The 21849-nt window shown below is 40.2% G+C and overlaps 1 protein-coding gene across 1 annotated transcript; it reads left to right on the top strand.

The window, feature by feature from the left end:
- The first annotated feature begins 1238 nt into the window (after window positions 1-1238).
- On the top strand, window positions 1239-21233 carry LRP10 (LDL receptor related protein 10). Its single transcript, XM_063454865.1, has 5 exons — window positions 1239-1397; window positions 1727-1762; window positions 2232-3375; window positions 3463-3592; window positions 19735-21233. The coding sequence occupies exons 1-5, from the start codon at window positions 1367-1369 to the stop codon at window positions 20287-20289; spliced, it is 1896 nt and encodes a 631-aa protein (XP_063310935.1). The 5' UTR covers window positions 1239-1366; the 3' UTR covers window positions 20290-21233.
- The last annotated feature ends 616 nt before the right edge of the window (window positions 21234-21849 follow it).

The following is a 21849-nucleotide window of genomic DNA, read 5'->3' as shown; positions in this document are numbered from 1 at the left end:
CTGTCTGTATGTATGTGTGTGTCTGTCTGTATGTATGTGTCTGTGTGAGTTTGTGTGTTTATATGTGTCTGTATTTATGTGTGTGTTTGTATGTATGTATGTATGTGTGTATGTCTGTCTGTGTGTCTGTATGTGTCTGTGTGTGTGTGTGTGTGTGCATATGTGTAAACTTGTTTGAGCAGGATCCTCATCTACCTATTGTTCCTGTGTAACTGTGTAATTGTCTCATGCATTGTAAATTTCCTCCCCTTTCATAATATTGTAAAGCGCTGCGGAATTAGTTGGCGCTATATAAATACCGAAAATATTAGTAATAATGTGTGTTTGTATGTGTGTGTGTATGTATGTATGTGTCTGTCTGTCTGTGTGTGTTTGTATGTGTGTCTGTATGTATGTATGTATGTGTGTGTATTTGTATGTATGTGTCTGTGTGTGTGTGTTTGTATGTATGTGTATGACAGGTACACTCACTCCATAAACTTTCAAAAATGGCTAGGTGTGCCACCTTATTTAAATGTTGAAGGCAGTTAATTGAAGGAAAACAATTGAACATAAGCATAACATAACCAGTGAGTGTGGGTTAGTGAGAATCGCAGAAATAATAAGAACTTTTGAGAGGGGCTGTGTATTTATAACATAAAAGAGTACGAACACATGGTATGTTAAATGGATGTAATGGCAAAATGCTGCAAGTCATCGATATGATTTAGCATTAGGGCACTCGAAAAAAAAAAATAATGATAATATTGCAATAATGATTTTGTAAAAAAAAATACAAACAGAAAAAACAAAACCGCAATTTCCAAAATCATTGTCATTTATTCCAGGTACCGATGAAAGCCATAAGATGCTGATACTGTAACAAACAGCATTTTATAGTTGTAGATATAATTGGAAAGGCTCCTGTCAGAGAAGCACTATGGTGGGATATTATATCTTGAGTTCTTTACAGCAGTTGTCAACATTCCAAGGATGCTCTCACTTTCAAAGCTTTTCTCTTTAAAATGTCGCCTTTTTGGCAGATAATGTAGTATCATTAGCCTGTGTGTGGGTGCGAGGAGCATTTAAAGACATGCAGGGTGAGCAGGCAGGCACTTGCTAAAAGCAAGATTAGTGACAATGACAGGAATTACATGTTTCCGGAAGAATCAGACAAGGATGACAAGGGTGCAGGGAGCCGAAACCACCAGCAGGGGGCGTCGGGGAGACGGAAGAGATTTGTGCCTAGAAGAAGGAAGTGCAGAGAGAAAAATAAAAGGCAGGAAGAGATCTGGAGAGAGTACGAAACATATAAAGTTATAAAGGGTAACCAGAGGGAGAGTTCCGCAGACATGTCAGCCTGAGGAGGTCCCAGCACTAAACAACCATGTATCTCCTACTGACACTTCTCCTGTGTGGTAAGACTGCCTTACACAATTATCCAAGCCTCTATGTGTTTGTGTGTTTGTGTTTTGTACATTAGACACCCTATTTTGGCCCTCTCTGTGTAAAAGTGTGTGAGTCATACTTGTGCAGTGTCTCACTTTGTTGTATTTATTTATAGCATAGTCTAACAACCCATGACAGGTTAACAAGATATGTGATCCCCCTTAACAACCTGCTACTCCACACATGTGGGACATAACTATTTATTATTATTATTATTATTATTATTATTATTATTATCATTATAAAGTAACCTATACCCACTGCTAACATACACTCTCCTGCTTCTCTTTCCTTGCAGTCAAGCTGATATTCACAAAGGGGACTTCCAGCTATGGTGAGTTTTTGTTCTCAAAATAACACATTTTATGTCACTTTGGTGTATATATATATATATATATATATTTAACATTATTTACTCCTTTGTGAAATAGATATGCATTGTTGTCCAAATTATAGATAACCTACATTTTTGGGGGGGGATGTGTGTGTATATATATATATAGAGAGAGAGAGAGAGAGAGAGAGAGAGAGAGAGAGAGAGAGAGAGAGAGAGAGAGAGAGAGAGAGAGAGAGTGAGTGTGTGTGTGTGTGTACCCGTATTAGTCCAGTGATGTCCTATTTATAGTTAAATAGGGGGGAGAGAGAAAAAAAGAAAACAAGCAAACAGTGAAGAAGATTATGCTAGAAGGGGAGAGTAAAAAAGTGAATTACTGATCGGGACAGATTTAATTTGTAAGTTTTTTTTAATATATATATTTTATTTTTTTCATGCAGATTATATTTTGTTGATTTTGTTTTCTCAGAACCATCGTGCCTTCCTGGGTATTTTCTTTGTGGGTCAGGGTGTCTCCCCCTATCCTCTCGCTGTGATGGCACCATTGACTGTAAGGATCAGTTTGATGAGCTTAGATGCCATCCACAATGCAATGTCAATCTAAGGGACTTCTATGGTGTATTTGCTCCCCCTGGGTATCCTGGATCTTCACCCACTCAGCTACCCATCTACTGTCGCTGGACAATTGATACAGGAGATGGTCGTGGCCTTTCACTCCAGTTTTCCTCACTCCAACTTTCTGGGACAGATGAACTCGTAGTTTATGAAGAAATATTGAGTGATTCTCCCCATCTTCTCCGTGCTCTGGACAGGCAGAGCAATGGCAAAACAGTCACTGTGGAGTCTGTGAGTGGAAGGGTTATTGTTTTTTATTACTACAGCTCCAGCAACCCTGCCATCTCTAGATTTTACACCACTGTTACCCAGCGCACTGAGGTTAGGTTTCCTGGCTCTGATTATCCTGTGTCTTATGAGCTCCTAGAACAAGCCTATGGCCCACATTTGCCTGACAGGACTGGCTCTACTCGTTCTCGCTTTGCTGCCTCTAACCTTCATAGTGTTCGGCTCTCACCAATTCGTCCCAGAGGCTTCAATGCCACTTACCGCGTGCGGGCTTATTGTCTTCCTTGGGACCACCCATGTGGCTCCAGTCCAGGACTTCTATGGGATGATACAGTGGAGGAAGGTGGTGGCTGCTTCACAGATGCACAACGTTGTGATGGAGTCTGGGATTGTGCCAATGGTCGTGACGAGATAAATTGTACTGGCTGTGCATATGGACACTTCCCATGTGCCCTAAGTCAGGCCTGTTACCCCCTTAATGAAAGATGTAATTACCAAACCTCATGTCAGGATGGGACTGATGAGAAGGGTTGCCGTGGGTGTCAGCCTGGAGGCTTCCACTGTGACCTGGAGCACTGTATATATGAAGCATGGGTATGTGATGGACAAGCAGACTGCAGAGATGGCACAGATGAGAAAAACTGTGGGTACACCTTGCCTCGGAAGGTCATAGCAGCAGCTGTCATTGGAAGCTTGATTTGTGCCACACTCCTGGTGGTAGCTCTTGGATGTACATGCAGGCTATATACAACACGGGCACGTGAATATAGGTGGGTATCAGTGTGAGAATTTAAAGGAATTTATTATGAAAATGGACAGTCTAGTTAATGCAAATGTTACTCTTTCTCTCATTGTAGCATCTTTGCACCACTATCCAGAAGTGACGCGGAACTCATTCAGCAGCAGGCCCCACCTTCTTATGGGCAGTTAATAGCCCAAGGAACTATACCACCTGTAGATGACTTCCCCACTGAGAGCACCACTGATGTGAGTATTTGGGCTCCTCTGTCTTTTCTACACGTATGATTATACCATTGAAATAAGTATCTATTGTATCTCATGTTCATGTCTGGAATTATTCATCCAGTCGTCTTTGTTTCTTTTCAAAAGGGAGTTCTGGCCACTAAAAGAATTACTACAATCCAAAACTAATAGAATTAGAATTAATAGAAACATAAAAATGAATTAGTTTAGCATCCAGTGGTGAATTTGAAGAGTAATAACACCCCCTCCCCTTTTTTCATGTTCAGTACAGTATTTACATGAGAAAGACTTGTTGTGAACACTTGAATCGACATCCCCCACTGGATATTAGTTAGTTCATGTTTACAAAACACATTTAAATAAAAAGAACACAAAAGAATAAAACTCTCTCTAGAGATAGATGCATATCCTTAATATAAACAGTATTTATTGGTGTTGGGATTCTCTGCTGGCCAGCAATCTATGTCAAGGTTAGGTTATCTGTGTTTTGAGAAACAGATTCTCTCACCCCTTGATCTGGTGGGCCAAGAGTTTAAGTAAAATAAACTAATTTACGATATTGTGTAATTAGCCTTACAGACATGTAAATAACAGATGTTTGGTGTGAAGACAATAGAGAGACAACGTTGTATGAGCCCATCATTTGGCTCTCTTGTGATTTCAGTAGAAAGGCTGAGCATAAGTAGTAGTTGTTATTTCGAGTGGTGGTATACAAGCTTTCAGAATGTGTTTTAAAGGAAAATGTAAATTACGCAAACATTTATATGCAGTAATGGTTTTTAAAGCTTTATTTTTAGGGAACATGGCAATATAAAACAAAGAGATTAAGGGGGAAAATGATTAAAAATGTAACTTGTGACAGAATGGGTGATATTATGTTTTATCTACTTCTATATTCCCAGTTTAAAAGTTGTCATAAATAAATAGCAGGACACATGCCAAATAATAAAACAGCATGTTAAAGGAAGACAGTAGAGGGCTTGAGGAGCACATGCTCAAATTGTGCATCAATGTACAAAGACATCAATTGTATGACAAAAAATGGGCTAATGGGCCAATCTTGCAAATTTAAATGTGTACAAACTGAAATGGGAAAGCCCTATATTTGATCCTGTAACTTTCCAAAACATAATAAAACCTGTACAGGTGTGGTACTTTTGTACTCATGAGACATCGCTGAACACATATACGAGTGCTTTAGAGCAGCGAGAACAAAATTAGGGTTCCGCCGTGAATTGCCACATTCAACATGGCCGCCGCCGGAAAGGTTGGAAACAGCAGAGATCGCGAGACCGCGATCCTATTAAGAGATTGCAAGACTGCTGTTATGCATGCCCTCCGCCAGCCCGCCCTCCATCAGCCACGTGAGCCATTTCATATCCACTCAGTGATAGAGAGTGGAAGCATTCAGGCAGATGCTCAGCTCACAATATTGGCCACAGGAGAAAGGATTTATTTTTACATTCTTTATTTTTGTCAGTGCAGTGTTATTCATAGAAGCTGGTTTAAACATAACAGTAAGAATATGAGTGACAGAGGAAATCAGTAGTAGATGTCAGAAATACTGCACTTTTTTTCTGTAAACACGTAAAACACATATATAACACGTAAAATCGTATGGCATGGAAAGTGAAAGGATTTCTTTTACTGCCTTTATAGATAACTGCCCTTTAGAGTAGTGCCCACTGTGGCATATGGAGATAGGTTTATTTATTTTAATTTCTTTTGTAGAGATTGTGCTAAACGTTTGCAGCTGAAAACAAGTTACTGGGTTGGGCTTCTCATATTTTTTGTTGGTTAAACTTATTTACGTCTACTTTATTCTGCTTACTATCTGTAGAAATCAGTGACATAACAAAAAAAAATAATAATTCTAAGAGCTGTTAAAACAGCATGCTTTGCAATCTGGTAGTGAAATCTGTACTAAATAAAGTGTTTATTACACTCCAAGACTGACTCCTGCATGGTTAAATTCCAAGTGCTTTATAAAACATTATTTTCAGTCAGGTAGTGAGATCTGTTAAAGTGTGCAAATCTTTTTGCTACAAGACTGACTAAAAATCCTGCTTACATTAAAGGAGCACTATAGTGCCAGGAAAACAAACTTGTTTTCCTGGCACTATAGGGTTATTAGGTCCCCCCCCCCCCCTCCCTCAGGGTCCCCATCCCGCTGGACTGAAATCCCCTTCAGCCACTTACCTCAATGGAGCGCCGGTGACCCTCAGCGCTGGTGACCTCTCCTCCCCCTGCCGACGTCAGCTCTGAATGTGCATGCGCGGCAAGAGACACGTGCACGCATTCATACCGCCCATAGGAAAGCATTACTCAGTGCTTTCCTATGGACATCCAGCGTCATCTCAGTGTGATTTTCACACTGAGAATCGCGGAAGCAGCCTCTAGTGGATGTCACGGAGACAGCCACTAGAGGCTGGATTAACCCTCAATGTAAACATAGCAGTTTCACTGAAACTGCTATGTTTACAGCTGTAGGGTTAAAACTAGGGGGACCTGGCAGCCAGACCACTTCACTGAGCTGAAGCGGTCTGGGTGCCTATAGTGGTCCTTTAAGTTGTGTGAACAATGCAAACAAAAACATGAACACTAACTTTGGCCGGAGTTTGTGACTAAGTGACTAATACAAAGGACTAAACATACCTCATTTTAAATACCCTGGGGTTGTTAACTTTTGCATATGGTATGCCATGACGGGGATAATTATAATTTCGAGCTGCCCTACAGTCTCAAAGGCAACATAACCAATCTGGCATATTTCAATATGTAAAACCTGAAAAGGGTAAAGTGCTTTATTTAACCCTGTAACTTTCCAAAACCTCATAAAAACTGTATATGGGGAGTACTGGTGTACTAGTGAGACATCACTGAACACAAATATTTGTGTTTTATTGCAGTAAAAGCTAACATTGTATTATGACAATTAACAGCTAAAATGTTATGCAGAACTTGGAAAAAATATAAAAATGTCTTAATTTCTCAAAACTTTTTTTAGCTTTTATTCACATTAAATAATGTTTCATATATAAATATTTGATGTGAAATATTTTAAATATTTGATGTGAAATATTTCAACTAAAGAAAATTATATTTAAGTGTAGGTGCACTTAAAGGGATTGTATAGTGCCAGGAAAACAAAGCCGATTTCCTGGCACTATAGAATCCTACAGTGAATCCTACAATTTATTTGTGATTCATGTCCATTATTTTCAGGGCACTATCAAAGTTTTTCTGCAAGTAGTGCCAGAATATGTGGCTCCACCTTGTTTTATGATGTAGCATGCTAATCCAGATGGGTGTCTGTGCCAGATATGTGTTCACCTTGTTCCAACAAATGTGCCAAAAGAGCGCCTGGACCTTCTTACTTCTACTGGTTTGGGGTTTGTTCTGAGCCGGTGCTGTCCTTGGGTCTAGTTAAGCACCCATATTTAGCTCATGTGATTTGAATGCGGTTCCTTTTGTTTTTTCTGAGATATGTGCATGAGGTCCACCTTTGTGGGGTTATATGTATCAATATCAGATTGCATTCACAGTATGTAGACATTTTTCTTTAACATGACTGGTTAATTTTTTTAACCTGGTGACAAAGTAGTGCTACAAGATTACTGATCTGGCATCGTTTTCTAAATCAGAAACACTGCATAGAAGATACATTAGACTTATCTGTAAAAAAATGTTTTTTTCAAGTCCATTTTTTCTGGCTGAAAGCAGTGCGTTTATAATTTCTGCTAACCTACAGGATTTCCTTCATGCAACTTACAAGTTGTAAGTTTCCTTCCACCCATTCATAACGGAAAAATTAAACTTTCAGTAGAATTGCTGTAAATGTTACAAAGTTGTCATTGAAAGCTGATTAATATGATATTGTGGTAGTCTAAATGTGTTTATTTTACAGTTTAAAATTAAACTTTTACAAATATTATGGTCCTTTCTCAAATTGTCAAAAGATGGCCAAGTTTTACATAGATAGAGGTGTAACACTGGAGACTTAAAATTCATAGTTTATTATGTGAGCCTAATTTGCAAATTAGTGAATATGTTCCTAGAGAGGGATGGTAAAAGGAGCATCATAACAACTACAATGCACTGTAGTGGTTTTGGTGTAAGGAGTTTTGTGATGTCATCCCATGGTAAGTAGTCATACAGGTTTATTCACTTAAAGTGATAGTCTAAGCCAGGGGTTCCCAATTAATTTTTCCTGTGGAACCCTTTGACACAGTATACTAACATCGTGGAACCCCGGGAAACATTTTTTGCACCGTAGCACAAACCTTTTAATAAGTGGCTTTTTTATTATCATTTTTTTTTTTTTTGTGGGTACATAAGAGTTATACACATAGTACATTATGTGCAAAATAAGAACAAAAGGATATAACATGTATGAAATACATTTAGGATATTCATCACATAACAGTTATATTTGCACATAAGCCTTGCTACCCGGTTTTTTAATAGGTAAAGCCCTGCATTGTTCCCTCATGCTAGCAGCCGTGAAGACTTGCGGCTTCTCTGAGGGGCTTGTAGATTTTATTATCATTTTTAAATATTTTGCTCATAAACTGTTTACTCTTATGACACTCCCGAAGCTTTCGCTTAAAAAAGGCAATGTCTTTATCTTTGTACTCTGCGTGGTTCTGCTCAAAATGACGACATAATTTAGCAGTTGCTAACCAACTGTTTGGCAATATTTTCTTGCAAAGTAAGCATTGTGCTTGAGGAATATGTTTATTTTTGGCACGTGTGAATCCAAATGATAAGTAGCTGTCATTACATATTTTTTTCTTTGTTTGAGAAGAAGATTGGGCAGCATTGTGTGCTTTTCTTTTTAACTTTGACTTGTCACTTGTCTCTGTAGATTCAACTATTTGGGATCTGTTTTCTTGATTTCTTGTTGTATCTTTTTTCTCAGTTTCTATAAGTGACAAACAGTTAGAAGTAGTCATTTTTCTCTTGATAGATCCTTGTTTTAACCAGATGTCCAAATTCATGGTTGTTGGTTGGTAAAATAAACAAAACACTTTTCTAACCTTAAAAAAATTCAGCTTTCACTACCTGGCTTCAATGGATGCTGTTTCTTATAAAGCTCTTACAACAAACTTAATGTAAGCAGGATTTTTTTTTTTTTTTTAAATTCTTTCTTTTTCTTGTGCATGTAAATACGGATAAAATTTTTCTTGCGATGCCACAACAGCATTGGCAAGTTGATTAGGAACATTGGGTTTGATATGGCATGAGATTGACAGCACATTTTTAAATAATAATAACAGGCTAGGTCTAAAAAGGTTATGTCAGAATATAAGATACGTTTTAACTAGAGGTTCTGATATTGCCAACATTGTCATGCTTAGGGTTAATTATTCTCAGAGGCAGCGACATCTGTTAACCTTGCTTTAAATCTCTAATTTATGAGAGCTTAAACATCAGAGTGAACATGAAAATGCATGAAACAAGTGAATATAGGTAATGCTTAACACTGCAGGGTTTGCTATGTTAGGTGGCTAGATTCATATCGTTGGTTGTAGCAGGTTCATAAAAGTATAAGGGAAACATCAAATGAAAAACCACAGGAAAAACAATAAAAACTATAGCATTTGCAGATAGGAACCATATGAGGCATCTGTAGCATGCTGCGGCCAGCCTTTCGGTCATGGACCCAGGTATGTAGTGCTCTTTAGGTTCTTCAGCCGATGCCTCGTTGGGGCTGTGCTGGTCCCTGCCACGGTTGCCCATGCTGTCGCAGTTCAATGCGGTGGGTCAGTGGACGTGATGGATGTCGCTTGGGTGAGTCAGTAGGCTGGGGTAGAGTTGCCCTTACGGTAGAGGGAGCCTGAGGTGTGGCCATTCTGCGTCTTGTTTGTGTTCGCAGTTTCGCCGCCCTGTGTGGGTAAGCTGTTTGTTTGTCTCTCCGTTGTTTTCTCGCTGGTTTGGGCCTCCCCTGGGGTGCCGTTTGACGCTGCGGGTCGGGCGGTGGGCGGCTTGGCGGGTGTCTGGAGGTGGGCGTTAGCAGAGCCCCCTGTCTCAATCTGTGCTCAAGCTTAAGCCAGAAGTTTGTGAATATCAGTTCCAGGCTGGACACAGGGGCTTGTTGTACCCCATGTCTGCTCGTAAACCGCGTGGTCGCCGCCATCTTGGGTGGGTCTCCCTGACCCCCGATTTGTTCCATGTTTGTTTCTGCCATAGCTGGTAGTACTCCCAGTGGTGGACCAGGATCACCCCCACCGGTCCGGGGTGGGGGGGGGAGTTACGGGGTACCCGTTTGTAGCAGTCGGCTCGCGGTTCGCTCCAGGCTGAGAGCTCGGCCGCCGCTCCCGTCCCATGCTCACCCGGCCGCATGCCTCCATTCTGTCGTCCATTCCCGGGCCGCATTACCGGTTTACCGTATGGACTAAGGGTCAGTGCATTGCTTGGGGTCATTTTGTGTCGTTTTTCGTGGGTCAGGAGTGACCATTTAGTTGTAGCTTAGATCAGGAGGGAGCCTCAAGCAGGCACGTCTTCCCTCCATGACAGTCAGGCCCCGCCCCCCGTAAGCAGGATTTTTAGTCAGTCTTGGAGCAAAAAGATTTGCACACTTAAAAACAGATCTTACTACCTGACTGAAAAGGATGTTTTATAAAGTAATCAGAACTTAACCAAAAGCAGGATTTAGAGTCAGTCTTGGAGTGTAATAAACACTTTAGTACAGATTTCACTACCAGACTGCAAAGTATACTATTTTAACATAAAAATCAAAAATTTAAAAATAAATTCTTTCTCCTTTTGCCAATATTGCGAGCTGAGCGTCTGCGTGAATGCTTCCACTCTCTATCACTGAGTGGATATGAAATAGCTGACGGAGGGCGGCTGATGGAGGGTGGGCTGACAGCAGGCATGCATAACAGCAGTGTTGATATCTCTTAATAAGATCGCGGTTGCGCAATCTCTGCTGTTTCCGACCTCCCGGAAACAGCAGGGAGCGATGGCCATCTTGAATGTGGCAATTCATGGAGGAACCCCAATTTTGTTCCTGCGGAACCTTAGGGTTCCGTGGAACACCAATTAGGAAATGCTGGTCTAAGCACCAAAACAACTTTAGCCTAATTAAGCGGTTTTAGTGCATAGATAGATGTGACAGCACAGTGCGTTTAAACATTTTTATCTCGTGCTCTGAACTATTAACAAAAAGAACACAAGAACTGACCATGTAGGAGATAAGCCCTCATGTACAGATAGTAACCTTAATAAAACATAACTTTTAAAATAATTTCATAAATATTTAAAATACTTAATCACGAATATAGTGAATCCAATTAATATCTATAATGGGAAAAAATCATACAAAAATAGGGAAAGTATCAATTTATATTAAACAAACGATTTAAATGAAATAATATGAAACAAATATCCCCCCTCCGCCTCCTCCCCCTTATTATCTTGACCCTCTCTCCCTAGAAGGTTTCTTTTGCCTGCTTTGAACTATATTTCACACAGGCTCTTAACAGAGCAGGAAATTAGAAATTATAAATGAAACATACTGTGCAATAAAGGAAGTTTATCATTTGATATATCTTTACAGGAAAATGTAAGGAGACTGTGTAAGTCACAGCCAGGGGAGGTATGGCATAGGCTGCATAAACAAAGTGATATAACTCATTCTGGCAGATAATTAAACAGTTAGACTGCAGTGGCATGATCACCAAATTGCTATATTAAGCTAAAGTTGCTTTGTTGGTATAGTACCCCTTTAAGTCAGAATTGGCAGTAATTCTTAGTGAATTTCAAATTTAAAGTCAAAATAGCCAACTGACTTGGAGATTTTTTTCTAATTCGGCTATTTTGAACTAAATTTTGAAATTCCTGGCAATTCTCACTTTAGTAAATAACAATGAAACTGCTTTCAGAAGGTTTAACCCCTTAAGACCGGAGGGCGTACAATTACGTCCTTTTTTAAGCGGCTCTAAACGCCGCCGGGCGTAATTGTACGCCCTCCGTTTTTTTTTTACTTACCCGGTCGCCGGCGATCGCGGTTGGGGGGGCACCCAGGGAGCCCCCCGCGGCACCTCCGTCCTCTTCAGCCCCCCCGGGCCATGTGAGAGTGAGGTCCTTGCGAGGACCTCACAATCACATGGCTGGGATAGCTGGCTGCAGCATTGCCAGCAGGGGGACTGCCTGTTATGACAGTTAGTCCCCCTGCTGGCTAGAAATCAAATAAAAAAATGTTAAAAAGGGCGTAAAAAAAAATAATTATATACTTAGATCATATATATATTTTATATATATATGATCTAAGTATATATATATACACATATACATACACACACATACACTGTCTAGGTGTATTTTAATATTAATATATATATATAATTATATATATATATATATATTAATATCAAATTACACGTAGACTGATACTGATTAAATATATATATATAATTATTGTTATATATATATTTATATATAATATAAAATAAATAAATATGTAAATACGTAAAAAAATTAAACTAAAAAAATAATTAAAAATAAATTATTAAAAAATATATAGATGTGTTTTATTTCGTTCTAACTGTATTGTGATATTAATATATATATATTTATATTAAAATACACGTAGAACGAAATAATATATATATCTATATACATAAATATATACGTATATATCTCTATATATATACCTATATATAAATAAAAATATTAAAAAAATTATATATATATACGTATATATACACATATGTATATATATACATATATTAATTCTACAAATATATTTATGTAATATTTTTACATAATTAGGTATCCTAATTAATTACGATTAGCGGGACCTGCCTGACAACCCATGCCGAAAGTATAGGGAATTTAATTTGCTAGCACTATATTTAACCCTATAACTTTCCAAGACACCATAAAACCTGTACATGGGGGTTACTGTTTTACTCAGGATACTTCACTGAACACAAATATTAGTGTTTCAAAACAGTAAAATGTATTACAACGATGATATCGCCAGTAAAAGTGAAGTTTTTTGCATTTTTCACGCACAAAAAGCACTTACACGGACAATATTATTTCTGCAATACTTTTTACAACAGTACCCCTCATGTCCAGGTTTTATGGTGTTTTCAAAAGTTACAGTGTTTTCAAAAGTTACAGCGTCAAATATAATGCTTGTGTTTCATTTTTTTCACATTAAAATTCGCCAGATTGCTTACGTTGCCTTTGTGACCCTATGGTAGCCCAAGAATGAAGATTACCCCTATGATGGCACACCATTTGCAATAGTAGACAACCCAAGGTATTGCAAATGGGGTATGTCCAGTCTTTTTTAGTAGCCACTTAGTCACAAACACTGGGCAAAATTGGCGTTTTTTGCATTTTTCACACACAAACAAATACTAACGCTAACTTTGACCAGTGTTTGTGACCAAATGGCTACTAAAAAAGACTGGACATACAAGATACGAGGAATACCCGAGGACATACCAGAGGCCGAAATCCCGCATTTCCTGCGGAGACTAACGGCATCCCTACTCACGTCACGACAGGCCAAAAACATAGCCTTCACCGGAGTGTTCCGCATACCCAAGCCACGGAAGGCACCGACCGCAGCACCCAGGGACCTGGTGGTCCAATTTCAAACCATTAAAGAGAAAACAACAGTCCAGGCCGCTGTACGAGGGACTCCCATTTACAAATTCGAGAACCTGGACATATCTTTCTTTGCCGATGTCTCTGGCAACACACTAAAATGGCGAAAATCCCTGCAGCCTTTTACCACCCTCCTACGGGACCATAATATCCGGTACCGGTGGCGCCCTTCGCAGACCCTGCTGATCCTCCACGGGGACAACCCGCACTACGTCCACACTCTACAGGAAGCCGCTGCACTACTGGGGACCCTGGGCCTCCAACAGACCACCCTGCAGTCACAAACACCTCACCCAGCTAAATCTGCCACACACGCGTGGAACCCTGCAACGGCCACCTCTTTCGTCCCTCGGAAGACCATAATAGGCACGCAAGCAGCTGGCGCAACCTGAGGCCTTTGCCCATGTATCGGGACTCACACCTCAAGACTCCATGTAACAACATGGACCGGGACTGTGTATAGTTTAATTGATTTAGTTTAATTGTTTTATTCCACTGAATATAAATAGTTTAATTTTTATTTTCTCATTTAACTATCTTTCTCTTACGTTAGTTTCTGCTAATATTACCCCTATGGCCCGCACATCTCACTACCCCTCTGGATGTCAGTAAGGGGACATGACACTAACCACACCACTCACTAGCGGACCAAATCACAGGGTGACATCTACCACTTCCCCCTCTTCTTCTCCCCCCCCCCCCCCCCAGCTCGGGGATACAGAGCACCTCACTCAGCATGCTTGGATAGACAAGTCCTCTAGACACCTCTAACACCTCATACACTCGACTTACCCTTACAGAGTTAAAATGTCAATGTTATATATACTAGTTAAACTCATTGTATATTCTTGTATACCGCCCAAAAAAAAATGGGCAAAATATTTGTATTTCCTTTACGCATTTTGAATTGTACGACTGTATACTGCCACTAAAGCAACTGTTTGAACATGTGCCCGCAAAAATAAAGAATTAAAAAAAAAAAAAAGACTGGACATACCCCATTTGCAATACCTTGGATTGTCTACTATTGCAAATGGAATGCCATTATGGGTGTAAATTTATTTCCTGGGCTACTATACAGTCTCAAAGGCAACGTAACCAATCTGGCGAATTTCAATTTCAAATGTAACGCGCTATATTTGACCCTGTAACTTCCCAAAACACCATAAAACCTGTACATAGGGGGTACTGTTTTATACGTGAGACTTTGCTGAATACAAATATGTGTATTTTATTGCAGTAAAAGCAAACAGTATTATGACATTGACAGTTAAAATGTCATGTAGAACTAAGAAAATAAAAAAAAATCTTATTTTCTCCCATTTTTTTCATATTAAATTATGTTTCATAGCTAAATATTTGATATTAAATGAAAGCCCTGTTTCCCCTGAATAAAATGATATATAATAAGGGGGGGGTGCATTTAATATGAAAGAGGTGAATTACGGTTGGACAGACATATAGCGCAAATGCCAGGTTTTGTTTACGTTTTGTTCTGTTCACAACTTGTACATTTGGCTCAGTCCTTAAGGGGTTAACATATGCTTAAGTCCAGTCTCCCCATCAGATATTACTGAAACGGCAATCCGTTGTTCCACCTTGGTTACTTCAATTAAACCTGTCTTTGGATGGAATTTATTGCCTGAGAGCATCGGCTGATGCACTTAGCTAATAATTCCAAAATAGGAAAGAATTTGATAAGTCAAATCCAAATTTAGTCTTTTAGTCTATTTAACAAAGTTAGCCATTACTGTCTTAAAATTATATACACATTTTCCCTCCAGGTGTTTGCATTTAATAAATGTATTCTGCACCCACTCAGTATACCACTCAACCTATAAAATATAACCACCCACATACGGTATCTTAAAGGGACCATTTAGGCACCATAACAAATTCATATAAATTAAGCTGTTATAGTGCCAGGAGGCAACCGGACGCATTCTTACCTTCAGGGGTTAAAGTGTTCTTAGACGGTTTAACCACAAAGTTGCCTCCAGCCCCAATCCTAAGGTCTCTCCAGATGGCATCCAGTTCTGAAATCCCAGGTTTAGGAAGCTGACCAAGTTTGTTTTCTGAAAGTAAGAATACGTGCGGGGGGCCTCCTGGCACTATAACAACTCAAAGTGTTCCTATATCCAGTTAACTTGTGTTAATTGTTTTTATTAGCCAATTAACAAATTATCAAAAGATTTAAAATGAAGATTTGACTCAGATAATATTAGTGACATAATCAGAAATACTGAAAAATTAAGAATTCTATTGTGTCCCTTATTAAATAAACAACAGGAGAAATGTAACGAAGTCAATGCAGATTAAATGTCTTGTTTTTCACTTGTTTCTCAGGCTCTTATTTGTCTTAACTTTGGATTTATATTCGTCTTTATATTCGTCTTTCTTAGTCACCAGTACCCAAAGGAGATATTTTTCTCTTTCTTATTAATCAACTAGGTTTTGAGAAATCTGACCATTCTTATGGCCTCTTATTTCTTCATTTATTGCCTTGCCATGTATCCCCAGTAGGTGTAGGTAAGATTATCAGCTAACCAAAATGAGAGTCTTCCCTATCTCCTAAACAGGCATTTAAATTATATTCAAATCCAGGGCTCCATGTTATTTCAAGTAAAGAGCAAAGCTTTTTTTATGCAAGAAATAAAAATGACTGATTTAAAGCCTCGGTAAATATGTGCAATTGTATTTCATGGAACTTGCTCTAGCAATATAACTGGTTCCCTAAACTGCAGGGGAAGATAGTCTGTCACTGTGAAAAATAGTTCGCTAGCTATCACCTTACCAACTAAAATTGTACTACTCAGGGCCAGACTGGGACAAAAATTTGGCCCGATCATTTTAAGGCAGAGCAGCCCAATAGAGGGGATAGGGAATGTAGTGTGTGTGTGTGTGTTTTGGGACTCTAGTGTATGGGAGGAAGGATACAAGTTATATGGTGTGTGGGGACAAAAGGGTCTGCACTGTGTGAGAAGAATAGCGTCTGTATTGTGGGGAGGATAGGGGCTGTAATGTGGCATGGATAAGGGCTGTAATGTGGGAGGGAAAGGGGCTGCATTGTACCTGGGGGGTGGTGGCTGTAATGTGGGGGAATAGGAGCTGTACCATGTGCACGGATAGGGGCTGTACTATGTCTGTGCTGGATAGGGGCTGCACTGTGGTTGGTAAGTTTCTGCACTGTTTGGGAAAGGGGCTGCACTGCTGGCGGGGGGCTAAGGGTCAGCACAATAGAGCGGTAAGGTCAGCACTGTAGGGGGTAAGGGCAGCACAGTGGAAATGTTGGGGGCTGCACAATGGGTTAAGGGGCTGCCTTTTGGGGGGTTATGGTGCTGCACAGTCAGGGGTTAAGGGGTTGCATAGGGGCAAGGGGATGTACAGTAGGAGTAAGAGGCTGCACAGACAGGGAGGCAAGGGCTGTAGTAAGGGCTGCACAGGGGAATATGAGCCTACACAGGGGGTTATGGGCCTCTGCAGTAAAGTATGGGGCTGTGCAGGAAGGGAATTGGGCTATGCCAGGGGTATGTGGCTGTATAGGTGGGGTATGTGGCTGCCCAGGGAGTATGGGGCTGTGAAGGTAGTTATGGGGCTGTGAAGGTGGTTATGGGGCTGTGCAGCGGGTTATGGGGCTGTAAAGACGGTATGAGGCTGTGCAGGAAGGTTAGGGGCTGTGTAGGGTGGATATGGCTGTGCAGTGGGCTATGGTGCTGTATAGGGGTGTATGGGACTGTGCATTTATTTGCTAAGCCCATCCCTCCCTCCCTTAGGCTTACCTTAGGGCCAGGGAGGAGGGAACAATGATCCCTGGTGGTCCTCGTGCAGCTGTAACAAAAATATTCGAGTGTTGTCGTGGTAACCCGCAGCAATGCTCTGATCACTTCTGGGAGCAGTTCCCTTAATGCTCCCCGGCAGAACAGAGGGCTCGCCGGTAGGGATCGACCGATTATCGATTTTACCGATATAATCTGCCGATATTCTGTATTTTCGGCAATATCGGTATCGGCCAATAGAGATACCGATATTGCCGATACCTCCTAGGACCGCCAGGCTCATTACAAGCCCGGCGGTCCTGGGGGGGGGGGGGGGGCGGGCAGCAAGCGCTGACTTACCTTGCCAGCAGCTCCTCCAGCTCCCCAGTCTAAATCTTGCGAGACCCGCGGCCGCAGAGCGTTGCCACGGGTTACCATGGCAACGCTCCGCGCGGCAATAGGGGCCGCGAGATTTAGACTGGGGAGCTGGAGGAGCTGCTGGCAATGTAAGTCAGCGCTTGCTGCCCGCCCCTCCCCCCCCCACCCCACAGTACTTAACAAACCACCGGACCACCAGGGAATACTATATCCCCCCTCCCTGGTAAGAAGCAGGGAGGGGGGGACTAAAAGAAACAAAAAAAACCACCATTGAAATATTTAAAAATAATAATAATTAACATTAAAAAATGCCCCTCCCACCCCCATTTTACACAAATTACATCACTACACACACACAGACTGCATTACACACACACACACACACACACACACACACACACACTGCATTACATTCACACACACTACACAAACACACACTGCATTACATACACACACACTGCATTACATACACACACACTGCCTTACATACACACACTACACAAACACACACTGCATTACATACACACACACTGCATTATATACACACTACACAAACACACACTCTGCATTCACTATACACACTACACAAACACACACACACTGCATTCAGTATACACACACTACACAAACACACACTGCATTCAGTATACACACACTACACAAACACACACACACTGCATTCACTATATATACACACTACACAAATACTCACTGCATTCACTATACACACTACACAAACACACTCTGCATTCACTTTATATACACACTACATAAACACTCACTGCATTGACTATACACACTACACAAACACATACAGCTCCCACTACATGTGGCATGTATATTTTGTGCATTTACCTTTAGGATTAGTTTATTTTTTCAAAATGGTAAATGTACAGAATATCGGCAATCGGCCTGAAAGTTCACAGATTATCGGTATCGGCTCTAAAAAATCGGTCGATCCCTACTAGCCGGGACATCTACCTCCCTGCCGGTCAAACATTCACTGCCTCGCGTTCAGCCCTGAAAGGGCCTGCCTGGGAGATTATGTGAGCTCCCTGGTTGGCCACGGTCCATGGCCATCGCGGTCCACTGGGCATTTGCCCGATGCCCAGTCCGGGCCTGGTATTTTATGTAATTTACATTGAAAAAAAAATACTTCTTCACCAATATTATCCCGAAGGCTATTTTCAGTTTTCTTTCCTTCCTACACACCAACCTGTTTATCATATTACCCGTCATGCCTGTGTTGTTGTTTTTTTGTGTGTGTGTTTTTTTGCTTTTTTCTTTGATTCTCCACTTCTGCCTCCTCAGACAGATATCCAGTCTTTTCAGTCTGCTCACGTATTGGGAGCTAGCCTTCTTTTAATCATATCCCTGCCTTGTGTTGCAAACCAATCCATCAGACGGGAAGAACGCAACACACCTTTTTCTGTTTGCTTCTAGTAATTCATTCCAGAGTACATCCCACTTAAACCTACACAATTCTTCTGTTATTGTATTCTTGCTTATTGTCATGCTATATTCTTACTCTCTATAAATCTGAGCATTAAATGCCACAAACAGGCTATTGCAGCTATTGTTGACAGAATAAATTGCTTATGAGCCCATTTTCTTTTTAGCGCTCATGCCTTTTAGCTATACTATATCAACCCTGCAGACATGAACAACATAATTGCTTGATTTGACACCAGGCCTTCACTCCATAGTCTTAAATATTAGCAGGAAAGTATCCAATGTTTCTTAAAATTAATATTGCTTCAGACAGTGCTCATAATAGTCTCTTGTTTGGATATCTATGCTTTTGAAGGATAGTTTTAAGTGAGTATTTCAACACCATAAATGTCCCATTTATCATTGTTTTATAAATCTGATTTATTTAGATCAATGGGCTGAAAATAGTTTAGTTATTGACTGTCCATCCACCTTTTACAGTATTACGCAATGTAAAATAAGCAAGCTGCAGTAAACTTAGTGGGTATGTAGTACATGTATATGGATTGGCATTCTAGTCTACCTCAGATTGTGCTACAAACTCATTAAATTAGTATAAACAAGTTTGAGATTACAGAGTCAGGATATAAAACAACCTATCTCTCCCTTTTGCTTTTGTTGTTGGTTTACTCTACCAAGGTGGTTTCTGAAACAAGGCTTGCATTGAATTCATTATGTTCAGCATATGTTCGTTTTTCCATTTGTGAAGATTGTGTGTTCAGCAGCTGTGCGGGACTTTTAAAAATCTGTTAATGTGATATTGGGTGCAGAAATGGTTTTGATAAGTATCAAGAGGGCATTAATAAAGTAATTTTTTTTGGTAGACCATTAGTTTACATGTAGTGTGTTTTTTTTCATTTTGTTTACAAGTTTGTCTTTTTATTTGACCAGGGGTCCTTCATGGGAAACCTTCGTAGCCTATTGCAGTTCCTTCAGAACACACCACCAAACCCCCCTGGAGGTGAGGTACCTCGACGACGTCCACCACGTCCAGTCAGGCGACTCCTCCGACGCCTGCGTCGTTGGGGGCTTCTTCCGCCTCGTTCACATGGACAACAGACTGATTCATCCCAGAACCAGACTTCAACACCAGAGGGGACAACAGAAAACAGAGAACCACCCTCAGCTCCACTTCTTCCAATTAAAACACCACTGGATTCTTCACAAGCCTCAGTTCCTGAAGTTGAGACTTCTGAACCCACCCCACAGGTCCAGTCTTCAGGGGATAGACGAGGTGTGATGACTGGTATGATGCAGGTGGTTAGAGAAAGGATATTTCATCCACTGGTAGGAGAGGATCCCATAGTTGGAAGGCGAACAGGAGACAGACAGGAGTCAGAGGAGCATTCTTTAGTGAGAGGCGAGGAAGAGGATGAGATGTTGTTATTGCCCCTCTCAGAGGGATGGGATAATGAAACTGGGGATGTGGGGCTACTAATGTGCTAATACAACTTTTGACAACTCCCTACTATAAATTTGCTCAAGGTGAATGACTGGTAAACTTTGCCTACACCAGTAAACCTCCAAGTTTGTGCTCACCTCCTTATTATCCTTCCGAATGCCTCACAGGTTTTGCAAGGTTTTTGTTTGTTTTTTAATTTTCTTCTGATCGTTTTGGTGGGGGAGCAATGTGTTAGATTTGACGCGCCTAGATCTAGGCTACCATTTAGAGTGATTTACTAATATTATTTAGCACTCAACTCCATCAGTCCCTATGGGGCACTTGGAGGTGATTTGTTGCAAGGCAATTTACCTGTCCTACTACTCTACCATACCAGGAATGGAATGTAGTAAACATATTTTCAAACATAACATTTTTAGAAAGCTAAAACAAATCTATTTTTCTATTGGTCAAGGGAAATGCTTTTAGTTATTTCTTACAAAGATTTAAGTGCACAGCACATGAAAAGTGCAACTTAAATTCAGAATGAAGATTTTGAACACTGTGATTTTATTTGAATACTAATTGCAATACTTCAGCACTCTTCCTGCCATGCAGGCCTCCAAACATTCCTTGCTTGAATCGGTGCACTGTTGGCAGCTCTGGCAATGAATGAGTTAAGAATCTGTGTGGGCTTAATGGTGTGACTTGTGTGCTTGCCATGTAAATTATTTATTTTCTGTGGTTATGGATTAAAAAACAATTAAAAAAAAAAAAAAAAAAAAACACTGGTACAAATATTTTGTGTGAGAAAAAGGCTTGAGGTGAATGTAGAGAAGAGAGCATTGTAACTTTGTGGGAATTGCTTCTAATTCCGTATTTACAGAAATTGGCACACAAAGTACTACATGATGGTGCTGAAGATTTGTATATTTTATGTCCACGGGCCTTTGGTCTGGTGGGGGCTACCACATAAGACTGATTCAAATAAATAACAGGTCTTACTATACAGACTGTTGCTGTTTAATTGTTTTAAATCACCAAGGCTTTTACATCACTTATTGTCAGGAACATACTGTTTTTTTCTATAAAAGATTTATGTTAATTGTAGTGTACTAACAGTTAACCATTCAGTATTTGACTACCTGTGTTTCAGAGAATGAGGGTAGTTAATTTGCAAAAACAGATGATAAATTGTGCATTAGAATTCCACCCCACTACCTTCTCTTAATTCTCATATTTTATACATCTCTCCCATGTTTGCAATGCAGCTCAGGTCTGTCCCTGTCCTTCTGTTCATATGCTGCACTTCAGTATATTTCTAATGCTACGACAATTACCGTACATGGTCCTTTTACAGCTTCCTGTTATCAGGGCTTTCATCCTTTTTTCAGATTATCATTGCCTCCTAACCACTGTTCTACTTTCTGTATTGTTGTTCTGGCTTTATACGTGTTTACAAAATGTAAGTATAATAAACACTGAGATTAACTTTACCGTGTTCAAAATACAACATCCAGCGCATAAGGAAAATTCTATCAAGACAATACATCACATAATAAATACAATAATAAAAATGTAAAGCTAATCAACCATTTGCGCCCATGTTATATGTGTAGTATTAT

Source organism: Pelobates fuscus, chromosome 5 (genome assembly GCF_036172605.1).
Source record: "Pelobates fuscus isolate aPelFus1 chromosome 5, aPelFus1.pri, whole genome shotgun sequence".
NCBI lineage: Eukaryota > Metazoa > Chordata > Amphibia > Anura > Pelobatidae > Pelobates > Pelobates fuscus.
Note: the sequence above shows the minus strand (reverse complement) of the source record. Positions and strands in the feature narration are given on the sequence as shown.